At 37.1% G+C, this 16,412-nt stretch overlaps 1 protein-coding gene across 1 annotated transcript; it reads left to right on the forward strand.

The window, feature by feature from the left end:
• Nucleotides 1-4,014: 4,014 nt before the first annotated feature.
• Nucleotides 4,015-4,965, forward strand: LOC119036401 (olfactory receptor 10A7). Its single transcript, XM_037128162.2, has one exon. It carries the CDS (start codon nucleotides 4,015-4,017, stop codon nucleotides 4,963-4,965), a length of 951 nt encoding a protein of 316 aa, XP_036984057.1.
• Nucleotides 4,966-16,412: the final 11,447 nt, after the last annotated feature.

Raw genomic sequence — 16,412 nt, forward strand, 5'->3', positions numbered from 1 at the left:
TAACTTTAAAATAATAAAATTTTAAAAATTAATAAAAATGAAATTTAAAACCATGTGTCTTAAGGTCATGGTACAAATTTGCTTGATTAATGCTGAATATAAATATATCTCACATAAATACAAAACTTTTATGAAGAAAATTAAAATTTATATTCCTCACATAATTTTTGCATATTAATAATAGTAATCCCAAAGGACTTGACTAGTGTGCCCAATAGATCTACCACAAGTACCTCTTATTGGGAAATAAATACATATTGAATTGTAGTTGCTATGACTTAAAGAAAATATAAACTGTTCCATTAAAATTCTCTATTCTCCCTTATGAAATAACAATAGTTGTTTAATGAACAGGAATTCCTTTAAAGTCCCAGGGATTATTTCCCCAAGGCCAGTCACACTTTTAAATATTATTACTAAACTATATCAGCCATTTAGTGTGAAGACAAAACAGATTAGTTTGCCTAAGTCATTTGCTTAATTCTGAAGATTTGAGAAAATCTATAGCTCAATTAACAGTTCTTATAAAATATTACTTATCTTTAAAAAAATTATTATACTTCTAATTAAAGAAGAAATATAGGGTCTTATTTGGTAAGATACATTCATACATTTCTTTTTTATCTAAATTATTTTTTATTTTTATTTTTTTATATGTTTCTTTATAATTTACTTTTCTCAGATTTTTGAAAACCTAGTTTTATCTGTGTATCTGTGTAAAACAAAACAATTTAAGAAAAATTAATATGGAAGCTTGTTTAATTATAGAAAAAAGAACAACTTTATGTTTTGTTAGAATAAAGCGAGGCCCTTGTTCTCTCTAGAAAGCATTAGAAATGTTGAGGAAAAGAGTATCAGAAAAACCATAGTTTGATTTAGGAAATGCTTTGGATTTTAACCATAGAGAGTATTTTCAATTCAGATATTGATTATTTGCTCTCTAATTTTTACCAATTTATACTTATGGTTATTAGAGTGCAGTTTCAGTTAGAGAAACTTAGTGATGACCTCCGCTTCAGGTTTTACTCCAAATACTGGTGATATCATTGGACTGATTAATAATCATTTTTATGAAAAAACACATACTTCAAGAAAGCTGGCTGAAATGAGAGGTAAGATCTAATTTCTCAGAAAAGGTTGAAGGTAGTCTGCTTTCAAGTGAAAAAACTCTTTGGCTTCATTTAGGACATAGCCAACTAAATTAGGACTTAAGTAAATATCATTAAATTATCAAAATACCAGGCAATGTGTAAAATAGTAAATTATCTAGAATTATGTAGTATTCATGCAACTCAGCCACAGTTAGCAAATTAAAAAAAGATATTAGTATAGATCTATGGTAGTTATTGCAACATCATTGCTGATGAATCTCCTTCTTTAGAAGATGTATGCAAAGTACATCCTCTAAAGGATATCAGAGTGTTTTTTAGGATCTCAAAAGACTGAGAAGAATATTTAGAGGTATCATTTGTGACACTGTAAACTTCTAGTTTTACAATAGACCTTGATCATTCAGGGAAGGACCAGCCATTGCTTAGTGCCACATCAGTATCAGAACACTGAGAAGCAGTGGTGGTTGAGTATTTTAGGGATACACAGAAAATTATTAGCCTGCAATATGTTCTCAATACCTTCATCAAGTCTTATGTATTTTTTTCCTCAAGACAAATGATGGAGTACTTTTAGAGGCATAACAAGTTTAGAATTGTTGCAAAGTGCCTGTGAGCATGATATACATATAAAACATTTTATTGTTTTGCTAAATATACCAGAAATAATAATATTGTTGTTGCTGTTACAGATGATGAAAATGGTATTGAAGCAGGTTTTGCCAATTGTAATGAGGGGATAACGGTCATAATCATTAAAACATCTGTTACCTAGTATTCTGAGACTTCTAAAGGCATGATATCTTGGGATCACCAGAGTTCCTTTCCTTTTCCTATTTTGGACGTTGGCTTGAGAACTCCCATAAACAAAGTAAACAGGTGAGATTTTACCAAAGCACATATTTTTAGAGTAGAATTAAAATGTGGGCCACTTGTTTCATTATGGATCTATAGGCTGTAAGGTTTTAATTTTTTACTTTCAGAGGGCAAATCTATTTTAAATACAGTTTTGACTATAAAATAAAGTTTCTGAATACATTTGAAAAATAGATTACAGAATAATTTAGTCAATGTTTATCTTACCCCAACATTTGAAAAAATGAGAAACCATTTGTTTTAGTTCCAATGTAGCATTATGAATAATTTTTTTCAGCATAGGTTTCTGTGATTGTAACATTTGATATGCTATTGCTAAGTAGGGTCTGTACAGAAAATATTTGTATTATTCAACTTTTAGTTAAAATAATTTACTCTAAATAAGGGATAGTGTTTGAGCTTATAATAGTTGAATTAGTACCTTATGGCTGGACTTTTTACCAGGCACATGATTGAAAATGACTAGCTTGAATGGAGGGTGGGAGGTAGGGGTGGGTGAGGCAGGGAAAAGTGGTGGTGGGAAAATGAAACAAATTGTATTTGAATAATTAAAAATGATAAAAGATATATACAGATGGAAAATAGGCATATGAAAAGATGCTCAATGTCACTAATCATCAGAGAAATTCAAATTAAAACCACAATGAGATATCAGCCAAAAAAAAAAGAAAGAAAGAAAATGACCAGCTTCCACTTCTGACCATGCAGTTTGGAGATAATTGACTCTGTTGAGAGTTCAGCTAACTACCGCATAATAATGTGACTTGACATCTATTTTTTTTGTAGCCAAGGAACCTGTAGGGGCCTTGTGCTGATATTAGCCCCTCCCTTGAGTGCATACACTACATAACAGCCTGCAAAGTCATTAGTAAATGTTAAGTTTCTGATGACTTCCTCAACTGCCCTTGTGATAAACAATCTCCCCTTGTCTCCCAGGGTCTTCCTATTCGTGTATCCCTTGGATAAAACTTCTGGGAAGCATATCAAAACCCTGCTTTTTTTGGTTAGAATTGACCAATCTATCCTTAGCCAGAGAACTCCAAAGTACTTAATCCTCAGTCCTATAAGGTCCTGTTCTGCGCCTGGACTTTACTTCCCCGTGAGGCCCCTTGAGGTGTTCCATGTGGCTCCTCCAGGAGTAATAAATGTTATTTCACTTTCCCTGTGGACTTTTGTTGAACTGTGGCTTGCCATCCTACACTTATGGGTTTTATTTAATAAATGTTAATTTAACAAAGTCACAGCACAGTTGGAAGTAGAACTATTCTGATGGATGGGAATTAACGTAGTGTTAGAAAGAGGACTTCTCTTTTGCAGATCATCTTTGTTCAGTGTTTTTTAAAGCCCAACTCAAATGATAGGACTATATTTATAATCAGAATTGGGGGCCTAGGAAAGCCAAATTATGGTTCAAGAGGCAACATCAAAAATCACATAAATTAGCTGTCCAATGAAGACAAGAAAGCACCAAAATTATTATATGCTATATTTATTTGTTTACTTATCTTTATTTACTGTTTCTCCCATATATACATATAATGGTGTTAAATACACCTTATTCAGTAAAGACTTTTACATAATCAAGCATTAGAAAAGTCAAGCCACCCAATAACTTATCTTTTTGCATCCTGGCTTTGTTTTTTAATGTAACAATAATTTAAAATAAGATAATATAATATCAAAATTAGTAGATGATTCTATTTTAATTATTTTCTGTCTAACTCTTTCTACTTAATTCTGGGAAAATAGCATGCCTCTGATGAAGAATATGAACTGCAGACTATGACTACTGTTGAGAGGAAAACTCACCTAGGTGATAAACAATTAATAGCACTCATGTAAAATATTTCTTTTCCTTTGATTATATCTTATTATAAACATTTTTTCTGCTTCAGAAAAATAGAATGTAAGACAACTGAAACAAGAGATAATGTATGGATTTTACTGATATTTTTGAGATTATAATTATATTTTAAGACTACCTCTTGATGTACATACTTTGATTTTTAGAGAGAAACTAGTCTAAGATATGATTTGTGAAAATCATACTAGAGTCACTGAGTTTATTCTTCTCGGTTTTACTAACAACCTTGAGATGCAAGTTTCCCTCTTTGTTTTGTTCTTGGCCATCTACACAGTCACTTTGTTGGGCAACTTCCTTATTGTCACAGTTACCAGTGTGGATTCTGCTCTTCAGACACCCATGTACTTCTTTCTCAGAAACCTATCACTTCTTGAAGTTTGTTTCACCTTGGTCATGGTGCCGAAGATGTTGGTAGATCTGCTGTCACCAAGGAAAATCATCTCTTTTATAGGCTGTGGTACCCAGATGTACTTTTTCTTCTTCTTTGGCAGCTCTGAATGTTTCCTTCTGTCTATGATGGCTTATGATCGCTTTGTGGCCATCTGTAACCCTCTTCGATATTCAGTCATAATGAACAGGTCTTTATGCTTGTGGATGGCTGTAGGCTCTTGGATTTCTGGTGTTCCTGTCTCTATGCTACAAACTGCTTGGATGATGGCCCTTCCTTTCTGTGGGCCAAACACTGTGGACCACTTTTTTTGTGATGGTCCTCCAGTCTTGAAACTAGTCTCTCAGGATACAAACATGTATGAAATGCAAGCACTTGCTTCCACACTACTGTTCATTATGTTTCCCTTTTCCCTCATTTTGGTCTCCTACACTCGTATTATCACAACCATCCTGAGGATGCCATCAGCTACTGGTCGCCAGAAGGCATTCTCCACTTGTTCATCACATCTCATTGTGGTATCCCTTTTCTATGGAACAGCCAGCTTGACCTACTTACGGCCCAAATCCAAACAGTCCCCAGAGAGCAAAAAATTAGTGTCATTGTCCTACACTGTCATCACTCCTATGTTAAACCCTATAATCTACAGCTTAAAGAACAATGAAGTGAAGGCAGCAGTCAAAAGGATGTTCACTAGAAAAGTCTTGCAGAAGTTGGATGTGCTTTGAGTTTTATTATTGTGTACTGTGTTTCTAAACAAAGTAGGGGCAGTAGAACCTACAAACAAAAGCGTATTTGAAGAAGATTTGCTCTTATTTTGTCAGTGTCACTTTGATGGGTGGGTTTCAGTGCCCAGTCAGAGTCCCAGCAGAACAAGACAAAACAAAATCCAAACAAACGAAAAACCAAAACAACCCCCCGCCAGCCCTGGCTAGTGTAGTTTAGTGGATTGAGCACATGCTGTGAACCAAAGGGTCACCAGTTTGATTCCCAATCAGGGAACACACCCAGGTTGCAGACCAGGTCCCCAAGAGGGGATGTGAAAGAGGCAACCACACACTGATATTTCTCTCCCTCTCTTTCCCCTTCCCTTCCCTTCTCTCTAAAAATAAATAAATAAAATCTGAAAAAAACAGATGGTGCTCTAAAATTGGGACACTTGAGAAAATCTTTAGGGGACTATTTACAAATAAGGGAGCAGGCTTTGATCATTGTCGCACAATTTGTGTGATGGAAATTCCATTCTTGACCTGAAGATATAAGGAAAAGGAGTTTTAAGTGGAACCTGGAGAATGCTAAAACTATAATAAAAAGCTATTCACAAGGAGCTCCATTCTTTAGTAGAGGAAGTCATTCATGCTAGCCTTATTCTGATTTCTCTTAAATCTATGGTTGGTACCCATTCTTGATCAAACCAAAACTGTGACAGAAGACAAGAATGTCTGTTAATGAGTTATATAAAGGCCAGCCTTCTGGGGCACAGATCAGGATGGAAAAGGTTATGAAGGGTAAATGAAAATACCAACCACAATGGTGAAAATACCCACCATTATATATTCTGCAGCAGGTATGATGTAAAAATCAATTATATAATTTGTTTTAAGGGACTTTAAAAGCCATATTGAGAGATGGAGATTCATATTTGCCAAGAATTCATGGTGTATATTCCTTATATGGTTGCTGATTTAAACTAGGTTACTTAATAAAATTACCTTAGTATTAATGTTTGGTGACATGATTCTAGACTTCTTTCATCATTGGCTAAATCAGTTATTAGTTTTTATTCATCAGCTATTAATTTTCAGAATTTAAACAGTAAACATTTGCTTGACACTATAGTAAAAACAAATGACTGATTACAGCCAAAAGATTTATTGAGGCACTGCATTTGAAAATGCCTTTACAATGACTCAAGCAATAGACCTTATTACATTTATTTTTCATAAAAGACAAATTATTATCAGAATATTTGAGTAACTTGACAAGGCAAAGAGTTATTGAGAGATGACCACCAGAATTTTAATTCAGACCCTTACGAATTTGAATTCAGACCCTTATGAATTTGAAATCCAATATGTTAGCCTGAAAAATATCTAGTCATATTTTCATCATAGTAAAGCATCATGTATATGGGAAATTGGTCTTTAAGGCCTTAAAGTGCATTAAAACAACAGAATATAAAAATGAGATTGGGTCAAGTTTAATTTTAGAAAGTCTTAATTTCACTAACATAAGGATATAATGACTTTGAATATGCAATTTATATATAATGATATCTGTCATTTTAAGTCATTAGCCAATGTTCGTCTTAATTGTACAGATTATTTTTTATGTCAACAGACTTTTATTATTATTTTTATTATTTAAAATTTATTTAATTATTGTTCAAGTATAGTTTTCTGTTTATTTTTAAAATTTTTATTTAGTTATTTTTCAAGTACGGTTTTCGATTGCTCCCATCCCAGCCCACCCCGACCCATGCTCCCCACCTCCCTCCCATTTCCATACTCCTTAGTTCTTGTCCTTGTGTCCTTCATACTTGTTCCTCCAAATCCCTCCCATTTTGACCCCTTAAATTCCCTCCTCTCTCCCCTCTGGTCACTGTCCCCTTGTTCTCTATTTCAGTGTCTTTGTTTTCTTTCTGCTTGCTTGTTTGTTTTGTTGTTTAGCTTCCTGTTAAAGGTGAGATCATATGGTATTTGTCTTTCAACACCTGGCCTATTTCACTCAGCATAATGCTTTCCACTTCCATCCATGTTGTTGCAAAGGGTAGGAGCTCCTTCTTTCTCTCAGCTGCATAGAATTCCATTGTGTATAGGTACCACAATTTTTTGATCCATTTATTTACTGACAGGCACCTAGGTTGCTTCCAGCTCTTGGCTATTGTAAATTGTGCTGCTATGAACATTGGGGTGCATATGTTCTTTTGGATTGGAGTTTCAGGGTTCTTAAGATATAGTCCTGGCAGTGGAATTGCTGAGTGAAAAGGCAGATCCATTTTTAGTTTTCTGAGAAAATTCCATACTGTTTTCCATAATGGTTGTACTAGTCTGCAATCCCACCAACAGTGAACTAGGGTCCCCTTTTCCCTACAACTTCCCCAACATTTGTTGTTGCTTTGTTTATGATGGCCATTCTGACTGGTGTAAAGTGCTATCTCATTGTGGTTTTAATTTGCATCTCTCTGATGGCTAGCGATATTGAGCATCTTTTCATGTGTCTCTGGATATTTTGTATGTCCTCCTTGGAGAAGTGTCTGTTTAAGTCCTTTGTCCATTTTTTAATTGGGTTATTTGTCTTCTTAGTGTGGAGTTGTGTAAGTTTTTGTATATTTTGGAGATTAAACCTTTGTCTGTGCTATCATTGGCAAATATATTTTCCCACACAGTTGGTTGTCTTTTTAATTTAATACTGTTTTCTTTATCCATGCAGAAGTTTTTTATTTTGATGAGATCCCATTTGTTTATTCTTTCTGTTATATTCCTTGCTTTGGGGACATATCAGTAAATACGTTGCTGCATGAAATATCTGAGATTTTCCTGCCTATGTTCTCCTCTAGGACTTTAATGGTTTCATGGCTTATATTTAAGTCTTTTCTCCACCTTGAATTTATTTTGGTGTATGGTGTAAGTCTGTGCTCAAGTTTCATTTTTTTGCATGTAGCTGTCCAGTTCTCCCAACACCATTTGTTGAAGAGGCTATCTTTACTCCATTTTATGTTACTGTCCCCTTTGTCAAATATTAATTGACTGTAGAGAGTTGGGTTGATTTCTGGGCTCTCTGTTCTTTTCCATTGGTCTATGTGCCTGTTTTTATGCCAGTACCAGGCTGTTTTGATTACAGTGGCCTTGTAATACAGTTTGATATCAAGTATTGTAATCCCTCCTACTTTGTTCTTTCTCAAAAGTGCAGCTGCTATTTGGGGTCATTTATGGTTCCATATAAATTTTTGAAGTGTTTGTTCTATGTCTGTGAAATATGCCATTGGTACTTTAATAGGTATTGCATTGAATCTGTATATTGCTCTGGCTAGTACTGACATTTTGATGATGTTAATTCTTCCAATTCATGAACAAGGTATATGTTTCCATTTGCTTGTTTCTTCCCTGATTTCTTTCTTCAGTGTTGTGTAGTTTTCTGCATATAGGTCTTTTACATCCTTGGTTAGGTTTATTCCCAGATATTTTATTTTTCTTTTTGCTATATTGAATGGGATTTTTTCCTTGATTTTTGCTTCTGCTGTTTCATTGTTGGTATATAAAAATGCCTTTGATTTCTGGATATTGACTTTGTATCCTGCTGTTTTGCCAAATTTATTAATTAGTTTGAGCAGTTTTTTTGTAGAGTCTATAGAATTTTCCATGTACACTATCATGTCATCTGCAAACAGTGACAGTTTTGTTTCATCCTTTCTGATTTGGATGCCTTTTATATCTTTTTCTTGCCTGATCGCTGTGGCTAAAACTTCCAATACTATATTGAATAGGAGTGGTGAAAGTGGACATCCTTGTCTTGTTCCTGATCTTGTGGAAAAGCTTTTAGTTTTTGCCTGTTGAGTATGATGTTGGCTGTAAGTCTTTCATATATGGCCTTTATTATATTGAGAAATGCTCCCTCTATTCCCATTTTGCTGAGTGTTTTTTTTATCATAAATGGGTGTTGTACCTTATCAAAAGCTTTTTGCCTGTCTATTGATATGATCTTGTGGTTTTTGTCTTTGCTTTTGTTTATGTGATGTATTACATTTACTGATTTGCGAATATTGAACCACCTTGCATCCCTGGGATGAATCCCACTTGGTCATGGTCTATGATCTTATTGATATATTGTTGGATGCAATTTGCCAATATTTTGTTGAAGATTTTAGCGTCTATGTTCATCAGTAATATTGGCCTGAAGTTCTGTTTCTTTGTTGTGTATCTACCTGGTTTTGGAATTAGGATGATGCTGGCTTCATAAAAGGAGTTTGGGAGTTCTCCATCATTTTGGATTTTTTGGAATAGCCTGTGAAGTATAGGGGTTAGCTTTTCCTTAAATGCTTTGTAGAATTCTCCTGTGAACCCATCTGGTCCAGGGCTTTTGTGTGATGGGAGTTTTTTGATTACCGCTTAAATTTCATTTGCTGTTATTGGTTTGTTCAGGTTTTCTGCTTTTTTTTTTGATTTTTAAAAAAATTTTATTGATTATGCCATTACAGTTGTTCTATTCCCCCATTCATTCTTTTCCACCCTGCACCCCCTGCTCCCACAACTCCCCCTCTTTAGTTTATGACCATGTGTCTCCAATTCTTTAGATTCTATATTTCCCATACTCTTCTTGCCCCCTATCTATTTTCTACCTACCATCTATGCTACTTATTTTCTGTACCTTACTCCCGTTCTCCTCCTCCCCTATTGCTAACCCTCCATGAGAGCTTCAATTCTATGTTTCCACTCCTGATTTACCTGTCCTTTTAGTTTGCTTTTGTTTTAGGTGTGGTTCTTAATAACTGTGAGTTTGCTGTCCTTTCACTGTTCATATTTTTATCTTCTTTTTCTTAGATAAGTCCCTTTAACATTTCATATAATAAGGGCTTGGTGATGATGAACTCCTTGAATTTGATCTTATCTGACAAACACTTTATCTGTCCTTCCATTCTACATGAAAGCTTTGCTGGAGATAGAGTAATCTTGGTTGTAGGTCTTTGGATTTCATGACTTGGAATACCTCTTTCCAGCCCCTTCTTGCCTGTAACGTCTCTTTTGAGAAATCAGCTGACAGTCTGATGGGAACTGCTTTGTAGGTGACTGTCCCCTTATCTCTTGCTGCTTCTAGGATTCTCTCCTTCATTTTAATCTTGGCTAATATAATTATGATGTGTCTTGGTGTGTTCCTTCTTGGGTCCAACTTCTTTGGGACTCTCTGTGCTTCCTGGATTTCCTGAAAGTCTATGTCCTTTGCCAGATTGGGGAGGTTCTCCTTTATTATTTGTTCAAATAAGTTTTGCACTGGTGGCTGTTTCTTTCCCCTTTCTGGTACCCCTATAGTTCAGATGCTGGAGCGTTTAAAGATGTCCTGGAGGTTCCTAAGTCTCTTCTCATTTTTTTTTGAATACTTGTTTCTTCATATTTTCCTGTTTGGCCATTAATTTCTTCCTTCTGGTTCACTCCCTTGATTTGAGTCCCAGTTTCCTTTCCATCACTATTGGTTTCTTGTGCATTTCCCTTCATTTCACTTAGTTTCGCCTTCATATGTTCCTCTAATTTGTGACTAAAATCAACCAGTTCTGTGAGCATCCTGATCACCAGTGTTTTGAACTGTGCATCTGAAAGAGTTTTGCTATTTCTTCGTTGCTTAGATTTATGGGCTCTGGTGCTTTGAGATCTTCTTGAGCCATTCTTGGCCTGTTCATGCCTGTTAATTATGAGGAGTGGAGACTTAGGTGTTTACCAGGCCGGGGCTGCCCAGGTCGCTGGTTTGTGACGCTGTATGTGTTGGCTGGGTCAGAGCGAGGAAATGGTGGCCCCCTCTGCTGCCTCTCGCCCCTGGGGCCTGCTCGGTCCTGTCTCACTGCCCACTCTCTCGCTGGTCTATCTGTGCACAAATGCGGACCCACAGTCAACCCCTCACTGGGTATGCTGGTCTCTCACTGGGTCGCTCACTGGGTCTGCCCATTACAACCCCATGCCTGGGATCCGCGCGACTAAGTCTGTCTGACCAAGTTTTCCTGTGCATCCTTGCTCTGCCAGCTGCTGGCTTCGCCCTGCTTACCAGTCAGGCTGAAGAATTCGTTGTTATCAGACTTCCAAAAAGTTCAATTTTCTGTGTTCTGACTATGTTTTCTGTTGCTAATATTTTGTTGTCTCTAAACTTGGTTGTGGGAGAAAGCACCTATGCCTCCATCTTGGCTAAAGTCTCTCCTGGGTTCTCATTTCTGCTTTTTTTTCATTGAGTTTTGGAAGATTATATTTTTATAGAAATGTGTCCATTTCCCCTAGGTTTTCAAATTTCTTGGCATACAGTTCTTCACAGTAATTTCTTACAATCCCTTCTATTTCTGAGGTATCAGTTGTAATCTCTCCTCTTTCATTTCTGATTATGTTTATTTGTGTCCTCTCTCTTCTTTTCTTGATGAGCCTACTTAAAGGCTTGTCTATTTTGTTTATCTTCTCAAAGAACTAACTCTTGGATTCATTGATCCTTAGAATTGTGCTTTTAGTTTCTATGTCATTTAGTTCTGCTCTGATCTTGGTTATTTCCTTCCGTCTACTTGCTCTGGGATGTATTTGTTGTTGTTCCTTGAGTTCTTGCAGGCATAGGGTTAGGTTGTTTGTTTGAAATGTTTCTATCTTCTTTAGGTAGGCCTGTATTGCTATGAACTTCCCTCTCAGGACTGCCTTGGCTGTGTCCCATAAGTTTTGGGTTGTTGTGAGTTCGTTTTCATTTGTTTCCAGAAACTTTTTGATTTCTTCCCTAATTTCATTCTTGACCCATTCGTTGTTTAATATCATACCATTCAGTCTCCATGATTTTGGGTTTTTTCCTTTGGGGTTGGTTTCCAATTTCAGTCCTTTGTGGTCAGAGAAAATGCTTGGTATGATTTCAATATGCTTGAATTTCTTGAGGCTTGTTTTGTGTCCTATCATGTGGTCTATCTTTGAAAATGTTCCATGTGCATTTGAAAAGAATGTGTATTTAGCTTCTTTGGGATGAAGGGCTCTATATATATATCAGTTAAGTCCATTTTATCTAGGGTGTTGTTTAATGCCACAATGTCTTTGTTGATATTTTGTTTGGAAGATCTGTCCATTTTTTATGGTGGGGTGTTAAAATCCCCTACTATAATTGTGTTGCTGTCAATATCTTTCTTGAAGTCCTCTAAGATTTTCTTTATATATTTGGGTGCTCCTATGTTGGGTGCATATATATTCCTAAATATGTTAATGTTGTCTTGGTGGATTCTTCCCTTGAGTATTATGAAGTTACCTTCTGCGTCTCTCTTTAGGACCCTTTTTTTTGGAAGTTTATTTTGTCTGATATGAGAATTGCTACCCAGCTTTTTTTTTTTTCTTGTCTGTTTGCTGGAAAAATTTGTTTCCAGGCTTTGACTTTTAGTCTGTGGTGATCTTTTGTCCTGAGGTGGGTCTCTTGTAGGCAGCATATGTGTGGATCATTTTTTGTGATCCATTCAGCTATTCTATGTCTTTTGATTGGAGCTTTTAATCCATTTACATTTAAGGTTATTATTGATAGGTACTTATTCATCGCCATTTTTGTACCTGTGTTCCTCTCTGCCTCTCTCTTTTCCTTCCTTTCCTTAAAGCAGTCCTTTTAGTATTTCTTGTAGGGCTGGTTTGGTGGAGGCATAATCTTTTAGAGTTCTTTTGTCTTGGAAGCTCTTTATTTGGCCTTCTATCTTGATTGAGAGCCTTGCTGGGTAAAGTAGTCTTGGTTGTAGGCCTCTAATTCTCATTACTTGGAACATGTCTTGCCATTCTTTTCTTGCTTGGAGTGTTTCCATTGCGAAGTCAGTAGCTAACCGTATCGGGGCTCCCTTGTATGTTACTTCTTTTTTCTCCCTTGCTGTCTTTAAGATTCTCTCTTTGTCTTGGAATTTTGCCATTTTAATGATGATGTGTCTTGAAGTGGGCCTCTTTGGGTTCCTCTTGATCAGGACTCTGTGAGATTCCTGGATTTGTGTGACTTTTTCTCTTATCAAATTAGGAAAATTTTCTCTCATTACTCTTTCAAATAGGTTTTCAATCCCTTCTCCTTCTCCTTCTCCTTCTCCTTCTCCTTCTCCTTCTCCTTCTCCTTCTCCTTCTCCTTCTCCTTCTCCTTCTCCTTCTCCTTCTCCTTCTCCTTCTTCTTCTTCTTCTTCTTCTTCTTCTTCTTCTTCTTCTTCTTCTTCTTCTTCTATTCCTATTATTCGATATTATTACATTTCATATTGTCTTGCATTTTTCTTAATTCCTCTTCATTCTTTCTGAGCCTCTTTTCTTTTTCTTGCTTTTTCTGCAAGATATTTTCTACTTTGTCCTCCAACTTGCTGATCCTATCTTCTGCTGCATTGATTCTATTTTTGAAACTTTCTACTGTGTTTTTCAATTCAGAAATTGTATTCTTCATTTTCTCTCGGCCCTTGCTGATAGTTTCTATTTCCTTTTTCATGTAGATATAGTTTGCGGAGAGTTCATGGTAGCTCCCCTATAGTTTCTGGTAGCTCATTGTGAGCTCCAAGAACTTCCTGATAACCAGTGCTTTGAATTCAGTATCTGATAGTTGATTTGCCTCTATTTCATCTAACATTCTTTCTGAGGGTCCTCTTTTTCTTTCATTTGGGGATTGTTTCTTTGTCTTCCCATTGTTTTTGAGACTCTTCTTGTTAGCCTCAGCTTCTTAGATTAATATGTTCTGACTCCCTGGGTTTATGGTGTGAGCTTCTGTGGTAGAATACCTGTGAATTTCAGTGGTGCAGGCTCCTGCAGGTATCTTGATGTTCTCTGTTTCTACCTACTCCTTTTTTTGTGTGTGTGTAATCAGTTGGAGGGGGAGGCAAAATGGTTTATGACAGCAGAAGAATATTTTATGATAGTTAGAATCACATCTGGTAGGGAAGAGGTAGATGATCTTTAGGCTATATATAATGTTGGCTGTAGTATTCAACCCAACTTGCCACTTTTACAAAAGGATGGACAAAAGATAAGCCTCTTGTTGGGGAGGAAGGCTTGTGAGTGGGACTAGAAAGCCGTGAGGTTGCAGATGGTCAGATTTTGAGGTAAGGTCAGAGTAAGGAATAGTAGATAGGTGTAGTGTGTGAGCAAATAGAGTTAATTACTCCAGTAATAGAATTCAGAAACTTGTAAAGTGGGCTAAGATCTTGGAGGTTAGTTGTGAAGTGTTTACAATTATATAGAACAGCTATTATTTACAGTAGTATTAGAGCAACAATCCTGTGACCGACTCCGTGAGATCAGTCTGAATAGGGAGTGTAGAGCTTCAGGTAGTGTGCTAAAGGAAAACAAGAGGCATAAGGTATAGAAAATTAGAAATACATTGTGGAGGAAGGAACAGAGGAAACCTGTCAGATAATACAATATAACCCACCAAGACTAAGAAGTCTATACAGGAGGAGGAGGAGGAATACACAGATACTATTAGAATATAAAAGAAGTGAGTATAATGAAGAAGATAATAGAAGTATGTAGCAACAAGCAAACAAAAGAAAATAGCACAAAAAAAGGCAGGAGAAGGGAGGAAAAAGTGATAAGTTTGGGAAGAAGGGAAGAAGGACTAAAACAGGAAAAAAGAAAGAAGAGGATCAAAGTATTGAAAGATAAAGCAATAATAAAATTCAAAAGAAATGAGATTACAAACCCCCGCCCCCCAAAGAAAACAACAACAAAAAACTTCCCTTGTTGGTTTTAAACTGTCCAAACCGGTTTTTCTGGTTGTAGCAGGACCTGTCTGTGGGGTGTGTTGCCAGCTTGAGCCAGCGAGGCTACCAGACTAGGATGTGGGCGCCCTGCACTCCTGCCCCATGCCTGGTTCCCTTGCTCTCTGGCGCAATACTTCCTCGCTGCCAGGCTGGGTGGTAAGCAAGCCAAGCCATCGCAGTAGAGCACCTCAGTCCACTTTCAAAAAATATATAATAATAATAATAATAATAATAATTAATAATAATAATAATAATAATAAAAAAGCCTCCCCAGGCAGCCTGCCTCTCAGCTCAGCCCAATCCCTAGCTACACCAGTGGCAACCATGCATCTCTCAATTCTCCAGGGCTGGCAACCACAGAGTCCTCTCAATTCTTCCGGGTTGGCAACCACAGAGTCCGCAGATGAACATGGCCCTTTGTTTTTTTTGCCCTCTGCTCTCTGTGTAAATTCAATTGCACAGGCCTCTGCCTGCACTGCCCAGACAGGAGTAGGGGGAGAAAACTGCTGACCCTCGCTGATCGCCTACCGGGGCTGCTTGGTACCCTCGCTCCAGATGAGGACGCCTCCGGCGCCGGTCCCAGACCAATGTCTCTGAACCCCCACCGCCACAGAGCAGGGTCCAAAGATGAACTTGGCCCTTTGTTCTTGTTGTTCTCTGTTCTTCATGTAAACTCAGTCACACAGGCCTCTGCCCAGCAGTGCCCAGACGAGGAGGGCGAATACTGCTGACGTGCGCTGGTCGCCTACCGAGGCAGCTTGGTACCCCCGCTGCAGAGAGGGACACCTCCTGTGCCGGTCGCAGCCCTGCTGGTGTGGCTGTAGCACCAGGGCTGCCCGGCCTTGGGCGATGGCCCCACCGCTGCTCCCGTCTCCACTTGACTCCCCTATGTGCCACTCACCTGCCTCTGACCGGAACCTCAATGTCCGTCACAATCACTGCTCTCCCAACTTCATAAATGCTGTGGATCCATTACTTAATTATGCTGTTTCTCAGTAGCTCAGCCAGGCTTTTCACCCACGTGTATGGGAGCTGGAGTACGTTCAGTCCTACTCCGTCACCATCTTCCTCTCCTCGTTTTCTGTTTATTTTAAAAGCAGTTACCACCTTCCATAATTCTTGGTCGATTTTCAGGAGATTTAAAAATAATCACAAATTTAGAACTTGTGATGATTATTTTAATTTAATTGTGATTTTTTTTTTTAGCTTTGTATTCACTGATTATAATGGGAGCTTGGGGTTGAAAATATTGGTTCCTTTAAATATTTTCTCCTTATAATGACTATTTTTAAGATTAAATAATTATTGTAAAAATTTTTTTGGAGTAACATTGGTTTTAGGATCATACAAGTTTTAAGTGCACATGTCTACCATACTTGACATGTACACTGAATTGTGCGCCCACCACCCAGAGTCAAATTGTCTCCTGTCACCATATACTTGTTTTACTCGACCCTTTACTACTGCTCTACCTCCTTTCCTCTGGTAGCCACCATGCTGTGGTCTATGTCTATAAGTTTCCGTTTTATATTTCACATATGAGTGAAATCATATGGTTCTTAGCTTTTTCTGACTGACTTATTTTGCTTAGTATTATGTTCTCAAGGTTCATCCATATTGTTGCAAGTGTCAGTAGTTCATATTTTCTTATGGGTGAGTAGTATTTCATAGCATATATTACTACATCTTCTTTATCCAATCCTCTATGGAAGGAGCCATTTTTTAAAGCCTAATTCATATAGATTTTAAATGAATGTT

This window comes from Artibeus jamaicensis, unplaced genomic scaffold, assembly GCF_021234435.1.
Source record: "Artibeus jamaicensis isolate MK-2021 breed Jamaican fruit bat unplaced genomic scaffold, CSHL_Jam_final contig_233, whole genome shotgun sequence".
NCBI classification, from domain to species: domain Eukaryota; kingdom Metazoa; phylum Chordata; class Mammalia; order Chiroptera; family Phyllostomidae; genus Artibeus; species Artibeus jamaicensis.

Bases quoted from the DNA above. Each gene is read 5' to 3' on its own strand.
- LOC119036401 (XM_037128162.2), top strand. From the start codon at position 4,015: ATGATTTGTGAAAATCATACTAGAGTCACTGAGTTTATTCTTCTCGGT.